Consider the following 22368-nt stretch of genomic DNA (forward strand, 5'->3'; position numbering starts at 1 on the left):
AGAGCTGTAGTCCACGAACAGGATCCTCGCGTAGGTCCCCGCGCTGTCGAGATGTTCTAGGATGAAGTGCAGTCCCATGTTGACTCACTTGGTTAACATACCTATTTGCTCGGTAGGCAAACTGCAGGGGTCCTGTGACGCTCTTGACATGTTCCAGCACGAGGTGTTCAAAAGACTTCATGACAACAGATGTCAGGGCGGCAGGCCTGTAGTCATTCAGACCTGAGATTGCAGGTTTGAAACAGGATGGTTGGTACGTCACACAGTTACAGAGATCTATTGAAGATCTCTGTGAAAACTGGAGCAAGCTGGAAGACGGGAGCAAGATGGTCCACGCAGACTTTGAGGCAGGATGGGGACACAAGGTCTGGGCCTGTCACTTTGTTGATATTTTGTTGTTTGAATATACGTCTCACATCCTGTTCATGGATGGTCAATGCAGAAGGGGGACTCAGAGGTGTGATGGTGGCCGGTGGTACGGTTGGGTGGGTGTGGGGTGTGAAAGTGTCCTTTTCAAATCTGGAATAGGTGTTCAAGTCGTCAGCCAGCCCTTTATTTTTCTCCGTTTGGGGGGGATGGTCGCTTGTAGTTGTTTAGTGATTGTAATCCATGCCAGACTGGCTTAGTCGTTAGCAGTGAACAGTTTTTCTGCATACTTTCTCTTTGCGATGTTAATTTCTTTTGTCAGCTGGTTTCTAGCTCGATTGTACAATGCTCTGTCCCCACTTCAATAGGCGTCCTCTTCAGCCTGGCGAAGTTGTTGAAGTTTGGCCGTGAACAATGGCTTGTTGTTATTGAATGTGCGAAATGTCTTTGTTGGTACACACACATTCACCTTCGTGACCAAAAGGGGGGAGCTGGACCATTTTCCCGCTTTGCATTGTCCCACACCTCTCCTCTTTAATACCTGTAACAAATGTTTCAAGTGTTATGTGATTGTTGAGAACACTGTAATATTTGCAAGGTGACATTTGTGTGATGTGGAGTGAAACATTTAATCTGGTTCAGTTGACAACAGATTCGACATCAGACATTCAAGTTTGTAGAAATCCAGTCCCTAGTGGCGTTCATGTAAAGTTCTTAAAATATTAAATCCCAGCCAAGTCCGGTAAAGACTGTGGTTAATGAATAATGAACCTGCGTCTGCAGTGGCGATCCATCGCCTGTGGGTTTCGCAAGCAACCCATCCAGCTTGACTGGCGAAGTGTCACCGGCGCAGCGGGGAGGAGATGCCTTCGTTGGTGAGGGACTGTGGGCTGGCTGGTGGTGGAGGTTAATTAGTTTAGCGTTCTGTTGCAAACTAGGTATCTTTTGTCTCCGCTTTGATGCTCCGGGTGCTGGTAATTTACTTAGCGTCGGCGTGCAACAGCAGATGTCTGTGGCTTGCTTTTGATGATCCCAGCTTGTGATTCGCTTAGCGTCTGTATGTGAAGTTGAGTCTCGCCACTCCGTGGTTGTCTATCTCGGCGGGAAGAGCGGCGATCATCGGAGACTGGGGTGCTGGGTGTCATCTTTTCATGGCGTGTCCACTACACTAGACATTTTGTCCCTAAAAAAGGTGGAACAATCTGCCAATGGAACTAGTATGAATTGACTTGATTCTTTTTGTCAACCAGAAAATTGAGAAAAAAGTCAAAACTGTCTTAAAATAAGGACAGTAAGATATTTTCACTCCAAATAAGATAAATTCACTCGGTAAAATGTTTTGTTTTTGTATAGTTAAAAAAGGTCTCACTGAAAAACTGAAACAGCCCAAAGCACCTCAAGCACAAGGTAAAACAAATCTAATATTTGAGTCAAGTCGTTAATGTCTTTGGATTATTTATAAAGTTATTTTCATATGAACATCTTGGCTAAGTATTACTTTGCTGTCAATGTGAAAGCAGTTACTGTATCCGCTATGGAGGTAGCTAATTTGTTTAACTGTATACAGCGGCTGAAATAAGTATTTAACACGTCACCATTTTTCTCACTAAATATACTTCCAAAGGTGCCATTGAATTGAAAATTTCACCAGATGTTGGGAACAACCCAAGGAATCCATACATACAAAGAAAGTAGACCAAATAAGATCAGAAATTAAGTTGTGTGTAAAAATGAAAAATGACAGGGGAAAAAGTGTTCAACAGAGAAAGGGAGGTGCAAAAAGGCATGGAAAGCCAAGACAACACTAAAATCTATCAGCTGCAAATAAATATCAGCTGGTTCAGCCCTATTTGATGGCCGACAAAAAGGTCTCATTGTCAAGGTGTGAGGCAAGCCACATCTCATGATGGGTAAGAGCAGAGAGCTGTGTCAAGACCATCGCAAACTAATTGTTGCAAAACATAACGATGGCATTGGTTACAAGCGCACATCTAAGCTGCTGAACGTTTCAGTGAGCACGGTTGGGGCCATAATACGTAAGTGGAAAGCCAATCATACCACCATAAATTTGCCTTGATCAGGTGCTTCTCACAAGATTTCTGACAGAGGAGTGCAAAGAATAATCATAAGAGTTGTCCAAGAGCCAAGGACCACCTGTGGAGAGCTTCAAAAGCGGGTACTGTTTTCACAAGGAAAACACAGAGTAATGCACTCCGCTGCATGGCCTGTATGCACGCTCACCACGCAAGACCCCATTGCTGAAAAGAAAGCATGTCATAGCTCATTAACAGTTTGCCGAACAACATTTCGGCAAGCCAGTTAAACACTGGGAGAATATAGTCTTGACGGATGACAGCAAAATTGAACTGTTTGGATGCCAAGGAGGCGGTACGGTGGCCAGCTGGTTAGAGCGTCAGCCTCACAGTTCTGAGGACCCGGCTTCAATCCCCAGCCCCGCCTGTGTGGAGTTTGCATGTTCTCCCCGTGCCTGTGTGGGTTTTCTCCGGGCACTCCGGTTTCCTCCCACATCCCAAAAACATGCATGAATTGGAGACTCTAAATTGCCCGTAGGTGTGAACGTGAGTGCGAATGGTTGTTTGTTTGTATGTGCCCTGCGATTGGCTGGCAACCAGTTCAGGGTGTACCCCGCCTCCTGCCCGATGACAGCTGGGATAGGCTCCGGCACGCCCGCGACCCTAGTGAGGAGAAGCGGCTCAGAAAATGGATGGACTTAATTTCTGATCTTATTTGTTCTACTTTCTTTGTATGTATGGATTACTTGGGTTGTTCCCAACATCTGGTGAGTGTTTCATGTCAATAGCATCTTCGGAAATACTTTTAGTGTTAAATACTTATTTCAGCCGCTGTCTTATGTGGTGTGTTTATCCAGAGCTACTGCCAAAGATTGCTTGGAGAGTTCCTACTTCAAGGAGAAACCTCTACGTGAGTAAACCTTTATTATATGTACTGTAACTGTAGCTTGAAATCCTTGTCTTTTTATCGTCCTCTCATGTTCTTGTTTCTTTTTTGCTCTGTGCAGCTTGCGAGCCCGAGCTGATGCCGACCTTCCCTCACCATCGCAACAAACGTGCTTCTTTTCAGCCAGAGAGCCACTTGAAATGCAGTAAAGTGTGATGACGATCAAGACCTTACATGGCATGCCATTCTGATTTAACACTCAAATGGTGGTGTGTTTTGCTCACATTGCATAGAATAATAACCTCACGGAGCGGTTTGAGTTCTTCTAATGAAAATGAGGCAGAAATGAAATGTCAATATTTGGGTGGGGAAAAAACAGTGCAACATAATCTTGGTTGTAACAACCAGATGTAATGCAAACATGTTTTTAAGATTTTTACCGGTACTGCGCATTCCTCAGTCCCATGCACTCTACACCCCTTGCACACACTGTTCATACCTCTATCATTACATCTACATTAGCTTTTCTAAAATCCTGCACACCACAGCAGGTGCATTTAAAGCCACACCACTAGTTTGTTGAATGAAATAACTTGATTACAAATAATGTAAAATAAAATTGTCAACGTCATATGAAAAAAAAAACATTTATGTTCTCTACACTGTAAATTAGTGATGTGTGTTTGACTAAATGTACGATCTATCTGAATGTTGCCTGTGAATATTCTCATTCTTCCAGGTCATTTCATTCTCAGGGCATTGACTGTTCCGGTTGTCTTAAGTTAGAAGACGTTTCACCTCTCATCCGAGCCGGCTTCATCAGGTCATGCAACAAGGCTTAGGTAGAACAAAAGTAGCCTGAGTTGGTGTGGAAAAACTCAGCTATTTATGCTCCAAGTTGAAGGCATGCCCCAAACCATGTACCGTATCATTCTGGTATCAAAAGAACAGGTCCAGTTGTGATCAATTCAATGCCCTGAGAATATCTGAATCATCTTTTCAATTCTGCTATTGCATTGAGCACAATAAGGATTGTGCCTTGAAAACGTCTGTGTGGGTGTCGCTCAACTCATGGTTCTTTGTTTTGGTTCTACTGGATCTCAGCACTGCCTTCGATCCAGTAGATTATCACATTTTATTAAACAGACTCCGAAACCTGGTTGGCCTGTCTGGTACTGCTTTTCACTGGTTTATCTCATAGATTGGAGTTTCTTTGTGGGTTTGCATACACATTCCTCCAGAACACATAAAATTGAGTGGGCCGTGCCCCAAGGGTCAATTTTAGGTCGAATTCTTTTTAATCTGTACATGCTTCCCCTTGGGGGACATCAGGAGACACATTAGCTTCCACAATTAGGCAGATGACACACAGCCAATTGATACCCATGTTAAATATTACATCATGGATGGCAGTGAATTTCCTACAGCTCAAAACAGAGGTTTTAGTCATCGGTACTGAAGGCAGGAGAGAGAAACTTTTACCAAAACTACAACATTTTAGACCCTCACAATGTGGTAAAAATCTTGGGGTCATTTTTTACTCTGAGCTCCACATCAGAATTATCTTTATTTGCCAAGTACACACAAGGAATTTGTCTCCGTTAGTAGGAGCTGCTCTAGTACGACAACAGACAGATATTTAAAAAATAAAGTCACTGAGCAATGAAAGGTTGCCAGTAATGTAATGCCGGTACAATTTTTGTATTTATTTTTTTTACAATTGTACAAAAAGATGCAGATTCCTCGAGCAATTAGAGTAGTTTTAAATGACTAAAGAACAATAGTCCGCTGCAATGACCATTGTCCAAAGGGCACCGAGACTTCAAGAAATGTATGCCGTTTAAAGTGACTTGCAGTGCAATAATCTGGAACAATGTCAATTGTGCCAATGTTACTCAGGCACATGTGTGGCCAGTATTGGTCAACAACAGATATGCAAATAGTGCAGCGTGGCGAAACTACTACAGTGAGTGCACACGTAATGTATAATTGGCCCGACAGAACTGTGACAGCAAACGCAAGACAAAATTGGCAGCTTGTTGCAATGGGGTTGTAAGTTAACTGTTTAATAAGTTAATGGGAAGAGGGAAGAAGCTTTGGAATGTCTGCTTGTTTTAGTTTGCATTGTTTGGCAGCGCCTACCTGGGGGAAGGAGCTGGAAGAGGTGGGGACCATGATGTGGAGGGTTGGCAGTGTGCAATTCCACAAGGGTTGGTAGGGGGTACAGACAATCTTTTCAGCATTTTTGATTGTCCGTTGCAGTCACAAGGTCTGGGCCTGCCGCTGTGTTTGTTGTTTGAAGATGCGTCTCACATCCTGTTCGTGGATGGTCAACGCAGAAGTCAGAGGTGTGATGTTGGTGGGCGGTGCGGCTGGTTGGGTGTGGGGTGTGAAAGTGTCCTGTAAAAATCTGCACACAGAGGGGTCCAACTACAAAAAGAAAACACAAATAATGTTGAAAGAAAGAAAAATAGGTGTACGGAAAGGGAAATAGGACATCGTGTGTTGCTCGGCTAAAAATGGGCGTGAATAGGTTGCATCGTGTTGAGCGAGTACAAAGTTGGAACTTTTGTGTGAAGCTAGTATTTTATTAGGCACTAATTTTGTACATGCTAGCAACGATTGTTGTGTCCTACTCACGACCGTAGATCAGCTGGTCTGCGAGTATGGTCTTTCTCCTTGCATCTCGGGAGGCGGATTAGCATAATGTTAATGTTAGCCTAGCAAACATCTTAGCCTCACTAGCCTAATGTAAACGCTAGCTTAGCAAATGTATTAGCTCCGCTAGCTACTGTCAATTTTAATTTAGCAAATATAATTGTTATCGACTGTAACTAAACATTCTCTAGTGCGTAGTATGATACACAGAAAAAATAACAGGCAAACGCTTTCCGGCGTTGAGCAAAGAATAAAGATGTTGAATAATTAGCTTTCTGGCTACAGTATCTGCAGCTCTCTGACTTTCTGTTGCATGAACAAGCTACAGGAACAATGAAGGCACACAATTAACATATTATAAATCCCCATGATAAACTAACACCAGTCCGAGAGCCAGAAAGAAGTCCGCAAGCTCTCAAGCTTTTTCGATACGGGCTCCAGCACTCTGGAATGCCCTACCCACAGATATATTATAGCTGCTACCGCAGTAGAAAACTTTAAAACCCGGCTTAGTTAAAAAACATGGAGGCCTGTTTTACTAGTGCTTGTCATAGCTCCTAAAATGGTAAATGGACTGCACTTATATAGCGCTTTATCTACACCATCACAGTGCCCATAGCGTTTTACAAAGCCTCACATTCACCCACTCACACACCAATGGGCGACTGCTGCCATGCAAGGCACTACCAGGCCCACTGGGAGCAAATTAGGGTTCAGTGTCTTGCACAAGGACACTTTGACATGCGGACAGTTGTAGCCGGGATTCAAACCATTTACTCTTCGGTCACTGGACGCTCTGCCTCGTCTCCTGCATCTTGCCATCGTAATGAAGATTGTACAGCACCAGACTATGTGATAAATGTTGTCTTTTCAACATTCATTGGAGCCTGGTCATCCTGGAAGGGGGATCCCCCCCCATCGGAAGTCCCTTCTCAAGGTTTCTTTTTCCCCCAAATGCTTTTGGATACAAAATTATGAACCTAAAAAGATGAAACAAATGAGTCACAGGAGGTCATAAGCAAAAGATAGCAAAACTATCAAAGACACTGTGTATGTATAAATACTTGAATTAAATAGACTTTACACCAGTCTGATCGGTATCGGCCGATAATTAGCATTTCATGTTGATCGGCCGATTGGCTTTCATGTCATAAATTGCCGATCCGATCAAGGACATCATCGATCTGCTCCGCGAAAGACATTTACTCCGTGTTGCCGTCGCATATAAATCCAAAATCTATGTTTATTTTTAGCCTTGTCACGTGTCTTGTGGCATAGTACTGTAACTATCTGACGGCCAATAAAGTTTTTTTCAATCTTGTCAGTGAAAAAACACGTCGTCGTTGTGGGACTATTTTGCGGTGTCTCAGACAAACAACACGTAAGTTATTGGCAGTCTGTGCACAACTGAAGTACGTCGTGGGGAACGTCATCTAAATGCTTCAACGCAACAAATGTGATTGGGCACCTGAAGAATGTACACGAGGAGGAGCATGCGGCGTCCAAGCAACCCAGGGTGGGGGGAAAAAAACAAACAAATGCTGGACAACACCCGTCCATAAAGCCGTGAGAAAGTTAGAGTATGCATGTCATTAACAGTATTTGTTAACGTAATTTAACTGCAATAAAGTAATTTTATTACAGTAAGTTAGCACAGTTATTTCTGTCATGTTGTAATGTTGATTTGACCTAAACTTATGCCAATGGCCAATCCTTGAATGCGCCCTAGAGGTCATTGATGTTTTAAAGATGTTTTTAAAAATGCAAAAGAATAATTTTGAAGATACGTACACAATATACAAGTATATACAATAAATGAACAAGTCATGTAAATATACACATTGCTCCATCTTGTGATCGGATCGCTAATCGGTTATCGTCTTTTTAAACTTTAAACGATTACCGATCAGCCCGAAGATCCTGATCGTGTAAAGCCTACAATTGAGTGAGTTATTCATATTTAGAGGGAAAAAAACAGGCACACAAGTAGATGGGCAATAACTTCACATTTGTAAAATAAGAGATAAGGAGTTGCCATTTTTTGTAAAATCAGAATCATCTTTATTTGCCAAGTATGTCCAAAACACACAAGGAATTTGTCTCCGGGAGTTGGAGCCGCTCTAGTACAACAGACAGTCAATTTACAGAACACTTTGGAGACATAAAGACATTGACAAAAAACAATTGTGCAAAAAAATGCAGAGTCCTCTAGCACTTAGAGCAGTTCGAATGACTAATATTGCAATAGTCCGGTGCAATGACCATTGTGCAAAGGGCGCTGAGACTTCAAGGATTGTATTTAAAGTGACCAGTAGTGCGATAATCTGGGACAATGTTGGTTGTGCAAATGTTACAGATACTCCTCAATCAGTGTGCAAATGGAGCAGATGCTACTCTGGCATGAGTGGCCAGTATATGCAAATAGTGCAGCATGGCGAGACAACTACAGCGAGTGCACGAGTAATACATAATTGGCTCCACAGAAATGTGACAACGAACTCAAGTCAAAAAATTGCCAGCTTGTTGTAATGGAATTATAGGTTAGGTGTTTAAGAAGTTGATCGCAAGAGGGAAGAAGCTGTTGGAATGTCTACTAGTTCTAGTTTGCATTGATCGGTAGCGCCTACCTGAGGGAAGGAGCTGGAAGAGCTGGTGACCGGGGTGCGGAGTGTCCGAGAGGATTTTGCACGCCCTTGTCTTAGTTCTGGCAGCGTGCAAGTCCTCAATGGTGGGTAGGGGGGTATCGACAATCCTTTCAGCAGTTTTGATTGTCCGTTGCAGTCGGAGTTTGTCCTTTTTTGTAGCAGCACCAAACCAGACTGTGATGGAAGAACACAGGACTGATTCGATGACCGCTGTGTAGAACTGTCTCAGCAGCTCCGGTGGCAGGCCGTGCTTTCTCAGAAGCCGCAGGAAGTACATCCTCTGCTGGGCCTTTTTGAGGACGGAGTTGATGTTGGTCACCCACTTCAGGTCCTGAGAGATTGTAATTCCCAGGAACTTGAAGGTCTCGACGGTTGACACAAGGCAGCTGGACAACGTGAGGGGCAGCTGTGGCGAAGGATGCCTCCTGAAGTCCACGATCATCTCTACAGTCTTGAGCGTGTTCAGCTCCAGGTTGTGTCGGCCGCACCACAGCTCCAGCCGCTCCGCTTCCTGTCGATATGCAGACTCGTCACCGTCCTTGATGAGGCCGATGACAGTGGTGTCATCTGCAAACTTCAGGAGTTTGACAGTCGGGTTCGCTGAGGTGCAGTCGTTCGTGTAGAGAGAGAAGAGCAGCAGGGAGAGGACACAACCTTGGGGCGCCCCAGTGCTGATGCTGCGTGTGGATGAGGTGGCCTCCCCCAGCCTGACCTGCTGTGTCCTGCCCGTCAGAAAGCTGTAAATCCACTGGCAGATGGCAGGTGAGACGCTGAGCTGGAGAAGCTTGGATGAAAGGAGTTCAGGGATGATGGTGTTGAACGCTGAGCTGAAGTCCACGAACAGGATCCTCGCGTAGGTCCCTGCACTGTCGAGGTGTTCTAGGATGAAGTGCAGTCCCATGTTGACTGCATCATCCGCAGACCTGTTCGCTTGGTAGGCAAACTGCAGGGGGTCCAGCAGGGGACCTGTGACACTCTTGAGGTGGTCCAGCATGAGACGTTCAAAGGACTTCATGACCACAGATGTCAAAGCGACAGGCCTGTAGTCATTCAGACCCGAGATTGCAGGTTTCTTGGGGACTGGAATGATGGTGGAGCGTTTGAAACAGGATGGAACTTCGCACATTTCCAGAGATCTATTGAAGATCTGAGTGAAGACTGGAGAGGGAGATCCATCAGTGGACCCTCTCAAAGTGTACTTAATCTTCTCAAGTTTAAAAAAAAACATGGTGTCCTTAAGCCAGACACAGATGGAAGGATACTTAGGTGACTTCCAGTGAATAGTAAACAATGTCTTGCAGGAAAGATGGAAAGGCTATAATGTCCTTTTGCGTAAACTTTAATGCAAGAGGTGTTAGTCGTACCAAATATAGCAACCAACGGGCAAGGCTGCCGATTCAGCTGGAGCAGAGTGGACATTACAGTACAACCAAAATATCCGGTCCAGAAATCAACCAGGTTGGGACAAGAAAAAAACATGACTAAGGTTACAGGGAGAGCCAAGGGCATTTGTCGCATGGATCCATAACATCCAGATATATTTGAGAAAGTCTGGATTTAGAAAAATAGACCTTCTTCAGAACGTTTAATTAGAGAACAGGACAGGAGCACAGGAGGTGGAAGATCGTATCCTATGTATAGCACGCTCCCAGAATTCATCATTTAATTGTATCACTAATTCTTTTTCCCATGTATTCTTAATGGGAATTAGATTTGGCAACCGACCGGTTGCCAAAGGCCAAAATGTAGTCATAAATGCTCGAGATCATTCCCCTCCACTGTGGACTAAACAAGAGCAATCTTTCCCAGGTCTGCCATGGAGGAAAATAAGGGCAATTAAGAAAACTTTTGCAGACAAAATTATGAATCTGAAAATAGCGAAACAAATGAGTCGCAGGGAGGTCATAAGCAGAAGATAGGCTAGCAAAACAATCAAAAACACTGTGTACATAAAGATACTTGAATTATTTAATACTCTTGTTCATGTTGATGACATCATTCAGGAACTTGTGTGGTGTACATTACCAAGTAATGGGTACAGTTAAGCAAATGCTTTTTTTGTACTGTGGATAACTGATATTCCTGCCACTTGGCAGCTGCTGAAAGTAACTAAAAAGTTACTTTTTTCTAACTTAGTTACTTCTGAAATCAAGTAATCAGTAAAGTAACTAAGTTACTTTTAAGCTCAAGTAATCAGTAAAGTAACTTACCTTTTCAAGGTAACTGTGGCAACACTGATAATAATAAATCATCAGCATATTCAGCATATATTCTTTTCCATTTCGAGTCATTTCTCTGAAAAAAAAGAAGGAAGATCTCAATACGATTGACAAGGGCTCAATAGCAACGGCAATAACAGACAGCCCTAACGTGTCCCCCATCCAAGAGCAAAATAATGAGAATATTCCGGTCCGATTCTGGTTCCTCATTTCGATTCCGGTTCTTTTAGGGGGCTAGGTCAGAAACGTTTACAAGGTTTAAATATAGGGTGTCCAAATTATGAACATCCATTTTCTTAGCAGCCCGAAGCATAGACTAAAATGAACATTTGACTCTGGGTTCTTTATAACCAGTATCGATATAAAAGGCAATGTGTGTGGACCTAACCCATCCATTTTCCATACCGCTTATCCTCACTAGGTGTTAGTGCTGGAGCCTATCCCAACTGACTCTGGAAGAGAAGCGGCGTACACCCTGGACTAGTTGGCCGCCAATCGCAGGGCACATACAGCGGCTGAAGTATTTAACACGTCACAATGTTTCTCACTAAATATACTTCCAAAGGTGCTATTCACCTGAAAATTTCACCGGATGTTGGGAACAACCCAAGTAATCCATACATACAAAGACAGTCAAACAAATAAACTCAGAAATTAAGGTGTGTGTAAATATGTGAAATGACACAGGGAAAAAGTATTGCACACATGAAGAAAGGGAGGTGCAAAAAGGCATGGAAAGCGAAGACAACACCTAAAATCTATCAATCAAACAGCAATCCAGCACATTGTCAGTGCAAATGAATATTAGCTGGTTCAGTCCTAATTGATGCCCTACAAAAAGGTCTCATTGCCAAGATGTGAGGCAAGATACATCTCATGATAAATGCTGAAAAAATTTGGAATTTTGAGCTTTTATTTTGAAAATGTGTGAAATTTGGGGAATGGGAGTGGTTCACAGGATGGGTTGAATAAGATGAACATGTGGAAGTTGAAACGGTGGAAATTGGTTGAGAAATAAGGAAACAGTAGCTAAATTTGTAATTTTTTTTAATTTTGAGCTTGACATTTGGGGAATGGGAGTGGTTCACAGGTTGGCTTGAATGAGCTCAACCCAACGACGTTGACAGCTCAACCCAACGACGTTGACACGGTTTGAATTGGTTGAGAAATGTTCAAGAGGAGGGAATAATGTCGAAGAGATCACAATTTGGGAAAATGTGCGTCTTTTCACATGGAAGAGTGCGAAATCTGGGTGATATAGCCGAATTTTGGTAATGTAAGAATGTGGGGATGTTGAAAATTATGTTGTGGTTGGAATGGTTTGAGTCAGTTAAGAAATAATAATTATTATAATCAAGAATTTTAGTGCAGAATGTATGAATGCTGAAAGCATTCACACAATTAAAGATGAAATGTTTGAACAAAGTGCCGAAACACTGGCCCTCTTCGGAAAGTCTAGTCTCCTTAAGTCTTGCTTACCTGAGGATGTCCTCTGTCCAGATGAACTTGCAGCAGCGGGTGCTCTCATGAATGTGAACCGCTGGCCTGTGACGTTTGCAGGCTAAGTGTCCTCATCCTCGCCATGCACTCCTAATGACTCCTTGAGACTACAGTACATCAGAGGAGCTGAACATACCAGATTCCCCTGGGAACAGGGCTACGTTTGTGTCATTTGTTCAGTCCAGACTTTGGTTTGAGAACTGTCAAATGACTTTGTTGCAACTACCTAACATGAAGCCTTGAATTTCTTTATGCAAAATAAAATACATAAACATGTCAACTAATTTCAAAACATAGTTCTAGATTCTAGTGGCTCATCTAAATAGATTTAATTTACCAAATTAGCTGGCTAACGCCTTTGCTTCACCTAATCTACGGTTGTCACATATTGACTTTTTTCTGTACCTGGAATATGCGGCAAAGGTGTCCACAGACATGTCTGTCTCCTGTAGAGACACACGTTTGTCCTTTCTGACGACAATATCATGTTCCATCTCAGGCTAGGTTAGGGTTGGGGTTAAGGTTAGGGTTAAGGTTCAAGCTTACCCTAAACCAGGCTATTAATTGCACCCTCTGGTTCTTCCTCCGTGTTTCCCAGCGGTTGGTATGTGTAGGCACCTGACTGTCGCCCTCTACTGGCCAGCATGCGTACTGTTCTTGTCGGTGACAACTTCCGCCAATCCAAAACAAATGTACGGGCCATTTTTCTATTGGAGTCTCTTGCTAAATTCTATTTTTGTTTTAGAAATGAAAATTGATGATTAAAACGTTATTCTACTTTTCCTGACTCGTTCCAGACAACAAAAAAGAAAATCAAGCTGTATTTGAATTTTGTTTTTTTTCTTTTTTCAAAGAAAAATCAAATAACCAGTCATTGTTCTATTTTTAATATCTGTCTTAAAACGATATATTACCAAAAGCGACACGGTCGCGTCGCAGCAGCATGTATGTGCGAGGTGCGTTCAGGGACTCTGCGTATGGTTGTTTTGTAAGGCAGTAAATTATTACTAAAATTGATTACTTGGAAAATTATTTTTTATCAGAATGCTTTCGTGAAAACGTAGGGGCACACTGTCATAATATGGAATATATATATATATTTTTTTAATACTAGATAAATTATTTTGTTAATATAGTCAGCCAGAGCTCCGAGGAATGCAAAGTTATCAGTCCTTTCACCATCGTTCCTGTCATACTGTGTTGTGTGGTTTTGTTTACACAATAAGGACAAAAGTCCTGTTTTTGTTTTAATTCCTGATTTAAAAAAAGACTTCAAGCAAGTTTTTTTCTTATGTTTTTGAGATTGCAGGGTGAAAGCTGCGGCTGGCTACTAGTGTGTATTGAATGGGTGGGCAATAATGAGGAAATGAAATGCCAGTATTTTGAGAGTAACAGCCTGTCAGCAACATATTGAAAAAAAAACACACAAAAAAAAAAACATCTATGAACTAGTTCATTTTTGGGACATTGAACTTAGTTCAAAATTCAGAATTATGAACTGTGAACTAAACTTTGAACTAGTTCATGGAGAAAATGAATTTTCCTAACATTGGGAAGAGACAAGTCTCCTAAAGACTGTAAATGATTTGACACAGGTGGCCGAATACATGTGTGCACCACATTTTTCAGATTTGTAGTTGCCTAAATTTTTGAAATCTGCATAATTTCAGTTCCACTTTACAATTATGTGGTACTTTGTGTTGGCCGATCACATAAAATCATAATTAAAAAAACTATGTTTGTAGTTGTGAGGTGGAAAAACGTGAAAACGTTTAAGGGGTAAGAATACTTTTTCATGCCCCTGTATCTCGAGAATAAATTACCCAAAATTCCCAGCTAATTTTCTTTAATTCGTATAGAAAAAGTCACATTCGGTATTTCAAAAATTATTAATCTCAACTTCGGGAATATTAGGTACAATATATTTACTGCAAGTTTTCCATCCCATTAACCCCCGCTTGATTGCCCTCAATATAAAGTATAAATGGCAGAAATACCCAATGTAGCTGATACTCATGACTTTGTTCTTGATGATACATGTTAAAAAGTGTCCAAACAACTGAAATGTTAGTTTTTATTGATGCAACTTAAATTAATAGTAATGTTCACAACCATTTGTCTAATAGGGCCCTACGGGGACAATTAATGATCACACTTCACTGATATTCTCAGAGCATACATAGTCCATCACTTACAGCTTGTTAGGGATATCCAAATTCTTGTTACCATGAGGGCTCAATCTTCAGTCAATTTATGATAGCTAACAAAGGGATACATAAAGTTAAATAATAAATAGTTAAAAAATAGTCCAGCGCTTATGTGATTCTAAGCCTTCTCCAAGAGAGGAGGGACTTGGGCATCCACTATGACTCATCAACTAAACTATTCTGGAGTAATAATTGAGTGAGCTTAAATACTGTTATGCTGTAGGAAGTGTATGCATCCAAATCATCAGCAGAAACTGCTACAAATACTGTATGTGCTTGCGCCATCTCCTTTGACATAAACGACAGTGCTAAATCATTAACAAATGGACATTGTGTTGACCATGAATAGAAGAAGTATAATTTACATCCTTTAGCAAAGCTGATTGAATAGCTTATGACATGAAATGCAGCTTTTACACTTGGGCAAAATTGTTGGTACCCCTCTGTTAATGAAAGAAAAACCCACAGTGGTCACAGAAATAACTTGAACCTGATATTTAATGAAAACAAACCAATGAAAAACAAATTCCTTTTGAATTGTGGTTCAACAGAATTATTTTAAAAAACTGAAGGCAGGGTCCTTGGCGATCTGATCCCCGGCTACAGAAGCTGGCTCTAGGGACGTGGAACGTCACCGATCTTGCAGGGAAGGAGCCTGAGCTGGTGTGTGAGGTCGAGAAGTTCCAACTAGACATAGGAAGGTTCACCTCCACACACAGCTTGGACTCTGGTACCAGTCCTCTTGAGATGGGTTGGACTCTCTTCCACTCTGGAGTTGCCCATGGTGAAAGGCGCAGAGCAGGAGTGGGTATACTTATTGCCCCCCCAGTTTGTCGCCTGTACATTGGGGTTCACCCTGGTAGCCTCCGAGAGGGTAGCCTCCCTTTGCCTTCGGGTGGAAGGACGCGCCCGGACTGTTGCTTGTGCCTGTACACCAAACAGCAGTTCAGAGTACCCACCCTTTTTAGAGTCCTTGGAGGGGGTCCATCATTTTACTGGGGGACTTTAATGCTCACGTGGGCAATAACAGTGAGACCTGGAAGGGCGTGATTGGGAGGAACGGCCCCCCCGTTCAGAACCCGAGCGGTGTTCTGTTATTGTACTTCTGTGCTCATCACAGATTGTCCATAACGAACACCACCTTCAAGCATAAGGGTGTCCATATGTGCCCTTGGCACCAGGACACGGGGATGGGACTTGGGTCTTTATGAGTCAGTGGGGAGAATACTTCGAAGCCCTCCTCAATTCTACTGACATCCCTTCCCATGAGGAAGCAGAGTCTGGGATCTCTGAGGCGGGCTCTCCTATCTCCGGGGTTGAGGTCACTGAGGTGGTAAAAAAGCTTCCTAAAGGCTCTAGATGTTGTCGGGCCTTGTTGACAAGCCTCTGCACCATTGCATGGACATCGGTGACAGTGCCTATGGATTGGCAGACTGGGGTGGTGGTCCCCCTATGTGTGTTCCAACTACAGTGGGATCACACTCCTCAGCCTCCCAGGTAAGGTCTAATCAGGGGTGCTGGAGAGGAGGGTCCATCGGGAAGTTGAATGTCAGATTCAGGAGGAGCAGTGTGGTTTTCGTCCTGGCCGTGGAACAGTGGACCAGCTCTACACCCTTGGCAGGGTCCTCAAGGGTGCATGGGAGTTCGACCAACCAGTCTACATGTTTTGTGGACTTGGAGAAGGCATTCGACCATGTCCCTCGGGGAGTCCTGTCAGGGGTACTTCGGGAGTATGGGGTACAGAACCCGATGATACGGGCTGTTGAGGCCCTATACGACCAGTGTCAGAGTTTGGTCCGCATTACCAGCAGTAAGTCGGATTCGTTTCCGGTGAGGGTTGGGCTCCACCAAGGCTGCCCTTTGTCACCGATTCTGTTCATAACATTTATGGACAGAATTTCTAGGCACAGCCGAGGTGTAGGGTCCGGTTTGGTGGCCTCAGGCATTGCATCGCTGCTTTCTGTGGTTCTGTTGGCTTCATCAAGCCAGGATCTCCTACTCTCACTGGAGTGGTTCGTAGGAGAGTGTGAAGCAGTTGGGATGATAAGAGACCATAGTCCTCAGTCGGAAAAGGTCGGGAATGAGATCGTGCCTCAAGTGGAGTTCAAGTATCTTGGAGTCTTATTTACGAGTTAGGGAATAATGGAACGGGAGATCGACAGATGGATTGGTGCAGCGTCTGCAGTGATGCAGACTTTGTATCGGTCTGTTGTGGTGGAGAAGGAGCTAAGCCGAAAGGCAAAGCTCTCAATTTACTGGTCAATCTAAATTCCTACCCTCACCTATGGTCACGAGTTGTGGGTCATGAGGAAAAGAACAAGGTCCCGGATACAAGCGGCCGAAATGAGTTTCCAGCTTGTCCGGGCTCTCCTATCTCGGTCATCTGGGAGAGGCTCAGAATCGAGCCGCTGCTCCTTTGCATTGAGAGTAGCCATGAGGTGGCTCTGGCATGTGATTAGGATGCCTCCTGGACGCCTCCTTGCTGAGGTGTTCTGGGCATGTCCCACCGGGAGGAGACCCCAGGGACGACACAGGACATGCTGGAGAGACTATGTTTTCCAGCTGGCCTGGGAACACCTTGGGGTCCCCCCGGAAAAGCAGGACTAAGTGGCTGGGGAGAGGGAAGTCTGGGCTTCCCTGCTAAAGCTACTGCCCCCGCAACCCGACCTCAGATAAGCGGAAGAAAATGGATGTTTCACTTTTTTTTTTTTAGTATTTCTGTTGAACCACAATTCAAAAAGTGGCTTCTGATTTTCATTGGTTAATTTTCATGAAATTTTATTTATTATGACCTTTGTCATATTCAAATTATTTCTGTGACCACTGTGGGTTTTTCTTTCATTAACAGAGGGGTTCCAACAATTTTTGTCCACTTGTGTACATTTTATCATCAGAGGCAGACTTTGCTGCATAGGCTTTTTAGTATCAATTAGTATTTAATGTACCAACCAGTAACAGTAAAACACCTGATGCACATAGAGACAGTAGAGGCAAGCGTTGATATATAAATGTCACGCTTCATCAAATAACTAAATAATAACATGACATGTACACTAAGACAGACATTAAATAAAACACGTTTTGAATCTTTGTCATTCTCCTTCAATGCAAAGTGAACCAGAATAGCAACAAAATGTACAATCCTTCTGTTAGATACCTCGTCACCTCACAGTGCGTTGTTAGCAGCGGCAGCTTTTTAAAGGCCGCATCATCTAAAATGGGGCGTCCCACCAAGTTTTCTGTTGCAGCATTTGGTCAGTACTCTCCAAGGATTAAAAACACTGGGGGGGGGGGGGGGGGGTCTTTCACTCAGCCCTCCATCCCGAAGTCTTCTGTGAACTTCTGGACCTTGAGCAGATCTTCACTGTTGACTGTTGGACGAGTGGTGGAGAGGGACCGCAGCATGTCTGACTGCAAGTGGAAAGAAAAGAAAAACATCACGTTCTTCCTATTCACAAAATGATCATAAACCAGTGTGATGTGTGGCAGTTCTACACCAGTGCAAACTTTAAAAATGTAGTGTTAGTCATTGACAACCGCAATGTATCCCATTTGGAAACCCATGAAAAGGTTAAGCAATCCTTTTCCCCTTTAACCTAAAAATAAATAAATAAAAATTGAGGAGATAAAATTATTTTTGGTATTTACAGTGCAGGTCCAACATTTTTTGACTCTTGGTTTACATCAGAGGTAGCAAAAGTACTCACAGTCTGTACTTCAGGAGACAGAGAGATACTTGGGAAATATATATATATATATACAATTCCAATGAAGTTGAGATGTTGTGTTAAACAAATAAAAACAGAATACAATGATTTGCAAATAATGTTTAACCTATATTTAATTGAATACACTACAAAGACAAGACTTTTAATGTTCAAACTGATAAACATTATTGTTTTTAGCAAATAATCATCAACTTGGAATTTTATGGCTGCAACACGTTCCAAAAAAGCCGGGACAGGGTCATGTTTACCACTGTGTTACATCACCTTTTCTTTTAACAACATTCAATAAAGGTTTGGGAACTGAAGACACTAATTGTTGAAGCTTTGTAGGTGGAATTCTTTCCCATTCTTGCTTGATGTACAGCTTCAGCTGTTCAACAGTCTGGGGTCTCCATTGTCGTATTTTACGCTTCATAATGCGCCACACATTTTCAATGTGAGACAGGTCTGGACTGCAAGCAGGCCAGTCTAGTACCCGCCCTCTTTTACTACGAAGCCACGCTGTTGTAACACGTGCAGAATGTAGTTTGGCATTGTCTTGCTGAAATAAGTAGGGGCGTCCATGAAAAAGACATTGCTTATATGGTTAAACACAACGTCCCAACTTCATTGGAATTGGAACACGTACACACACACACACACACACACACACACACACACACACACACACCATAATTTCGTATATAATGTGCAGTATTTTCCCCCCACAAAATCTTCAAAAGTGCGTATAATACATATACGTATAGTAAAGGTTAGCAATTATTTCACTATGAAATAAGGTATAAAACCATGTATATATGATGGAAAAGACAGTTTTAATATGTGACTATAATTTCGAATTTAATTGTTTAGATTAAGCAATGAAAAGATTAATGCTAAATAATATTTATAGTTTAATATTCTGGCTGTGATGCACCCTAGAGTTTTAAGAGTTACTCTCCACCTCCCACATGCACATTGACACGTAAGCCGAAAAAAAAAAAAGCCAAGACAACGACAAAAGTCACAGGGGGATAAACACACATAAGGTTCAACATTCTCATAATTACAACTATTTAGCAGATTAAGGGACTGACAAACATAAAACAGCATTTTAAAAACTATTTCCAACGATGATATGCATGCTGGGATATCCTCTGACAGCAAGCTGCCATATTTTGACGGTGACGTCATCGTTAAAACATGGCGGTTTGCTAACAGAGGATTTTCCAGCATGCCTCGCGCCATTGTATAGTTTTAAAAATGCTCTTATGACACACACATACACTGTATGTATGTACAGTTCCACCAGAAAGTATTCACACCCTTTCACCTCTTCCACATTTTGCTGTTAGACATTCTAAAGGTGATTTGAGCATCATTTTGTTTAAAAAAATAAAATAAAAAAATCTATATAAAATATCCCATAATGACAAAGTAAAAACATATTTTCAGACAGTTGTACAACTGTAATGACAACATTTAAACATAGTACATAAGTATTCACACCCTTGGCTTAACATTTTGTTGAAGCACTTTTGGCAGCAATCACAGCCTGAAATCTTCTTGGGTATGTCTCTACGAGCTTGGCACAACTGTTTTGGGGCATTTTCTCCCATTCTTCTCTGCAGATCCTCTCAAGGTCAGTCAGGTTGGATGGGCAGCGTCGGTGGACAGACATTTTTAGGTCTTCCAGAGATGTTCGATTGGATTCAAGTCCGGGCACTGGCTGAGCCACTCAAGGACATTCACAGGCTGCTCCTGAAGCCACTCCTTTGTTATCTTGGCTGTGTGCTTCGTGTCACTGTCGTGTTGGAAGGTGAATCAACACCCTAGTCTGAGTTCCAGAGCAAGTTCTCTTGTAGAATTTCTCTATATTTAGCAGCTGGCATCTTACCCTCTATGCGGATTAGTCGCCCAGTTCCTGCAGCAGAAAAACAGCCCACAGCATGATGCTGCCACCACCATGCGTCAAACTAGGGATGCTGTTAGCCAGGTGATTAGCAGTTCCTCCTCTTCTCCAGATGTAACGCTTGCAATTCAGGCCAAAAAGTTACATTTTGGTTTCTTCAGACCAGAGAATTTTCTTTCAGGAGGTATGAGAATCCTTAAGGTGCCTTTTGGAAAACTCCAAGAGGGCTGCCATGTGCTTTTTAGTGAGAAGTGGCTTCCGTCTGGTCACTCTACCGTAATCGTAACTATCAGACAACTATAACCTAATTGAACTTAAAATGCTGTTTTTAAACGGTAATTTCATTTGTTCAGGAAAAAAAACAAAACTATTTGTTACCTGGCCCTGTGTGAAAAAGTAATTACCCCCTTGTTAAATCATGAATTCATTGTGGTTAATCACAAATTTTTATTAATTTTCACTGACCACACCAAAGCCTGATTACCTCGAGACCTGTTCTATCAAGAAATCACTTAAACAGAATCTGTCCCAACAAAATCAAGTCGGACAAAAGATCTAAAAAAAGATGCAACAAAATGACCTGAGCCAAAGAAATTCCACAACAGCTGAGAAATAAATTTCTTGGCATCTATTAGTCTGGAAGGGGTGAAAAAAGCCATTTCGAAAGCTTTATGGTTCCAGCGAATTGTTTTTAAAGATTCCCAAGACTTTTGCGAGAATATTATATTGACTGACGAGATGAAAGTTGAGCTTTTTGGAAAGTGTGTGTCTCGTTTTAGGCGTAAATGTAGCACAGCTTTTCAGAAAAAGAACATCATACCAACAGTTAAACATGGTGGTGGTAGGGTGATGGTCTTGGGCTGCTTAGCTCCTTCAGGACCTGGACAACTTGCTGTGACTGATGCACACATGAATTCTGCTCTTTAAGAGAAAATCCTGAAGGAGAATGTTCAGCCATCAGTTTGTCACCTAAAGCGCACTTGGGTTCCGCAGCACGATGACGATCCAAAACACACACTTACTTCTCTCTCTGTTTACAATTAGTGCTTTGTCTTTGTTTCTCTCCCCTCTAGAAACTTTGTTGTGAATGTGTGCTCATTTCAGCAAGACAATGCCAAGCCACATTCTGCACGTGTTACAACAATGTGACTTCGTAGTAAATGAGAGTATTAGTGCAGCAGTCCAGACATGTCTCCCATTGAAAATGTATGGCACATTTATGAAGTGCAAAATACGACAACGGAGACCCTGGACTGTTGAGCTACTGCAGTTTTTACATCAAGGAAGAATGGGAACGAATTCCACGAACAAAACTTCAACATTTAGTGTCCTCAGTTCCCAAACGCTTATGAATGTTGTTAAAAGGAAAGGTGATGGAACACAGTAGTAAACATGCCCCCTGATAATGTACATTGCAATTTCATTGGTCTGATGTGATAACGCTAAATTTATTGGCGGCAAAAAGCTTGTGAACCCGAGAAAAAAAAAAAAAATCCATAAATAAGTTGCATGTCTATATTAGACACAGAGGTCAAAACGTGGGAAAAAAGTTGCCGCCTGTAGCCCGGAAATTACGGTATATTCTGACTGTGGATGACTTGAAAATTACGCAGAATGTCGTTTGTATCAACTATTTAGCAAAATCTGAAAAATATATCATTTGCACGATAAGTGGAATGCAGTGTAAATTCAAGCCAATAAGGTGACTCCTGTACTGATTCCTGAAATGTGTGCAAAGCTCACCATGCAGACTATTGGCTCTAGTAGCTTATCACTTGGCACATCCATCCAGGTCATCTCTAGGGCAGCAGGGTCACCAGGGGAACAAGGCGTCAATAGGTCGTCCACCATGACCTGGTTGTTGCTGCGGGACGGGCCGCGAATCTGCAAGAGTGGGAACAGTATGAGTGGATGTAGTTATGATACATAAATACAGATGTATAAGTGTATGGTATATGTATAATATATAAAGAAAGAAGCCCCCTGTAAGTCAGCAGCCTGTTATAAGAGCTCCTCTCACTTTATCCTTTATTTGTACTTTTCCACCCATTTTCTTTTATCCGTTATTGTTCGTTTTGCATCGTGCTAAACCATTTGGAACTACAGTGGAAACTCGGTTTAACGGTCCACTGGTGCAACCGATTGTCTGTTATATTTAAGCACTTTTTTTTTTTTTTTTTTGGCAGGCATATGCGCCGATATTACTGTCTAGTACAAAATTGTTTTGTACTTTTT

At 42.3% G+C, this 22368-nt stretch overlaps 2 protein-coding genes and 1 long non-coding RNA gene across 7 annotated transcripts in view; 1 reads left to right on the forward strand and 2 right to left on the reverse strand.

Annotated features, from left to right (window-relative positions):
• Positions 1–4444, forward strand: part of cdk10 (cyclin dependent kinase 10) — a 25983-nt gene extending 21539 nt beyond the window's left edge. Inside the window, exons 13-16 of one of the 3 annotated variants that reach the window (XR_009788481.1) lie at positions 1–30; positions 117–3166; positions 3257–3309; positions 3407–3491. The exon at positions 1–30 is cut by the window's left edge and continues 243 nt beyond it. Coding sequence is in view for 1 of the 3 variants with exons in the window: in XM_061772968.1 (XP_061628952.1) it covers positions 3257–3309; positions 3407–3501 (148 nt within the window). In the remaining 2 variants the exon portion in view is untranslated. Of the gene's footprint in view, positions 3167–3256; positions 3310–3406 lie in introns of all 3 variants that reach the window. The other 2 variants (XR_009788480.1, XM_061772968.1) reach the window with 2 other exon arrangements.
• LOC133477806 (uncharacterized) lies at positions 773–13008 on the reverse strand. Its single transcript, XR_009788483.1, has 6 exons — positions 12713–13008; positions 12287–12452; positions 10799–10883; positions 6714–6923; positions 5428–5715; positions 773–907 (listed from the first exon to the last, which is right to left on the reverse strand). It is a non-coding gene; the product is annotated as an uncharacterized LOC133477806 (long non-coding RNA).
• A 1359-nt stretch (positions 13009–14367) lies between these two features.
• The window catches only part of vps4a (vacuolar protein sorting 4 homolog A), a 55121-nt gene continuing 47120 nt past the window's right edge, over positions 14368–22368 (reverse strand). For 2 of the 3 annotated variants that reach the window (XM_061772984.1, XM_061772983.1), the window contains 2 exons: positions 21877–22017; positions 14368–17925 (listed from right to left, as the gene is read on the reverse strand). In XM_061772984.1, the coding sequence (XP_061628968.1) occupies positions 17824–17925; positions 21877–22017 (243 nt within the window). In that variant the 3' untranslated portion in view covers positions 14368–17823. Of the gene's footprint in view, positions 17926–21876; positions 22018–22368 lie in introns of those variants that run through there. The other variant, XM_061772985.1, reaches the window with a different exon arrangement.

Source organism: Phyllopteryx taeniolatus, chromosome 5, assembly GCF_024500385.1.
Source record: "Phyllopteryx taeniolatus isolate TA_2022b chromosome 5, UOR_Ptae_1.2, whole genome shotgun sequence".
Taxonomy (NCBI): Eukaryota; Metazoa; Chordata; class Actinopteri; order Syngnathiformes; family Syngnathidae; genus Phyllopteryx; species Phyllopteryx taeniolatus.